General features: G+C 49.2%; 1 protein-coding gene across 1 annotated transcript; it reads left to right on the top strand.

Moving 5' to 3' along the window:
- The first annotated feature begins 453 nt into the window (after nt 1-453).
- On the top strand, nt 454-1,416 carry LOC142006503 (olfactory receptor 52B2-like). Its single transcript, XM_074983241.1, has one exon. The coding sequence runs from the start codon at nt 454-456 to the stop codon at nt 1,414-1,416; it is 963 nt and encodes a 320-aa protein (XP_074839342.1).
- Nucleotides 1,417-2,360: the final 944 nt, after the last annotated feature.

The following is a 2,360-nucleotide window of genomic DNA, read 5'->3' as shown; positions in this document are numbered from 1 at the left end:
GGAAAAGTCACTGTATACTCCTCTCCAAAGGCAGGGAGGGAGGGAATTCTATGGCCCGATGCTGTATGGTTCTCAATGGCACATAAGGCGGTAACATTTTTGGTTTATCCTCCAGCAGGGTTGTGAGTCTGGGAAGCTTGGAATTAATTTGGCTGCGGTCTCCAGGGGCTCATATAATGGCAAAAAGTTGTGTCCATACCTGTGCAAATGCTGGTGAATTAGTAAGACCAGGAGCATGTCTGTACCTTGTTCCAGAAACACACGGTGGGGGGGGACATGCTGGTGGGTCAGAGGGCTCGGTGGCATCTCACTTCCCAGGTGGCCTCCCAGAGGCAGCCTTCACTCTGTCACCAAATGCATTCCAGTCCTAGCTCACACTTGAGTTCTCACTGATTTTCACTTTTGCTGTTAGCTCCTGGAAATGGCATAAAAAGCTCCAAGGGATGGTACACGATGCCGGCCAACAATCAGACCTATTTTGCCCCTGTAAGCTTCATCCTGACCGGCATCGAAGGTACAGAGGAGTCGAACATCTGGATGGCCATCCCCTTCTGTCTGATGTACATTGCAGCACTTTCTGGCAACTCTCTCCTGCTATTCATCATCGGGACAGAACGAAGCCTCCATGAGCCCATGTACCTTTTCCTCTCCATGCTGGCCACAGCTGATCTACTGCTATCGACCACCACAGTGCCCAAGATGCTGGATCTCTTCTGGTTCAGAGCAGGGGGAATTTCTTTTGCTGCCTGCCTCACCCAGTTGTTTTTCATCCATTTCAGTTTCATTGCCGAGTCGGCCATCCTGGTGGCCATGGCATTTGACCGGTATGTTGCCATCTGCAACCCCCTGAGATACAGCACTGTGCTAACCAAGGCTGTGATTGGGAAGATGGGGCTGGCCATTGTCACAAGAAGTTTCTGTGTTGTTTTCCCTGTTGTCTTGCTGGCGAAGAGACTGAAGTTCTGTAGGACCAACCTCCTGCCACACACCTACTGTGAGCAGAGGGGCATCGCCCGGCTGGCCTGCGACAACACCACAGCCAGCACGGTGTTAGGCATCGTCATGGCTATGTTAGTATTTCTGTTGGATGCTGCACTCATTGCTATGTCTTATGTGCTGATCCTCAGGGCCGTCTTCCGGCTCCCATCCAGCAACGCCCGGCTCAAAGCTCTGCGCACCTGCAGCTCCCACATCTCTGTCATACTGATGTTCTACCCACCCTCCCTTTTCTCCTCTTTTGCATACAGTTTAGGGCACATCCTCCCTGGTTATATTCTCAACCTCCTGGCCCATCTCCACCTGCTCCTTCCTCCCATGTTAAACCCCATTATTTATGGGGTGACAACAAAAGCGGTGCTGAATAGGGTGATCAAGGTGTTTTATCGATGCTGCGGCAGAAGCTGCCTGCTGAGCTAAAGGAGGCAACAAAAATATTTTGACACTTAAAAATTAAAGCCAGATGTTCATTTGCACTGTAGGGGTTTGTACCTTTGGGCTTCTAAAGTGTAAGCTTGAAACCGTGTCTCTGTCACCAATAAAAGTAATTTCCCCATCCACTGTAAGTCTCTGATCTCCTGAGACTGACATGGCTACAATGACGCTGCTCCGGAAGACGCAACTGAGAGCTGCCGGAGGGGTACAAACATTAAATCCATGTGCCTCTGAAGCTTAGGAAGGGGGAAAGGGTCCAAAGAACAATTCCAGAAACTCTGGGCCTTACCGTGGCTGTGAGTAGTCAGACTGCCTCAAAGATGGTACAGGTTGAACCCCTATCGTCCTGCTCTCTCAGCCGGTAACACGCACGATTTCGCATCATTTTAGTTAGCAGGATGGCCACGTTCCAAGGGTGGGGCCAACTTTCCTGCGGTTGCACAGTTCTTCACAGCCACCTGTCCTGGCTGTCAGTGTTCTGAGCTGTTGTTTAGCTGTGATTTACCCCCAAAATGCATTGTAAGAGCCCAGCAAGCAGTGAAAGCTTTGGTAATGTGCAAGACAAAATTGACCTCCAATGGTGCAGCAAATTTTCTCCTTCAACACTGGTCAGGTCGTTAGGGTGCCAGACTTGGGAGGTTCAACCTGTAATTAAAACCATATCTCATAGTAATGCTTCCCTTCGGCTCCTACCAAAAATTATGTTGCATCTTATCACCTCAGTGAAATGAGTGCAAACAGGGCCTGACGTGTGAAAGTGGAAAGTGTGGTGCACCACCTGATCAATTCACAAATAAGAAAAGTACGGAGGTAATTCTTCTGCTTTATTCCAAACAGCCAGGAGATGTGGAACAGGAAGGGAAATGTTTACCAATAGTTTGTCTCTACTGGGGACTGAGAAATGTTTCTTTGTTTTTCAGACATTCAAC

Source organism: Carettochelys insculpta, unplaced genomic scaffold (assembly GCF_033958435.1).
Source record: "Carettochelys insculpta isolate YL-2023 unplaced genomic scaffold, ASM3395843v1 scaffold_0076, whole genome shotgun sequence".
Taxonomy (NCBI): Eukaryota; Metazoa; Chordata; order Testudines; family Carettochelyidae; genus Carettochelys; species Carettochelys insculpta.
Note: the sequence above shows the minus strand (reverse complement) of the source record. Positions and strands in the feature narration are given on the sequence as shown.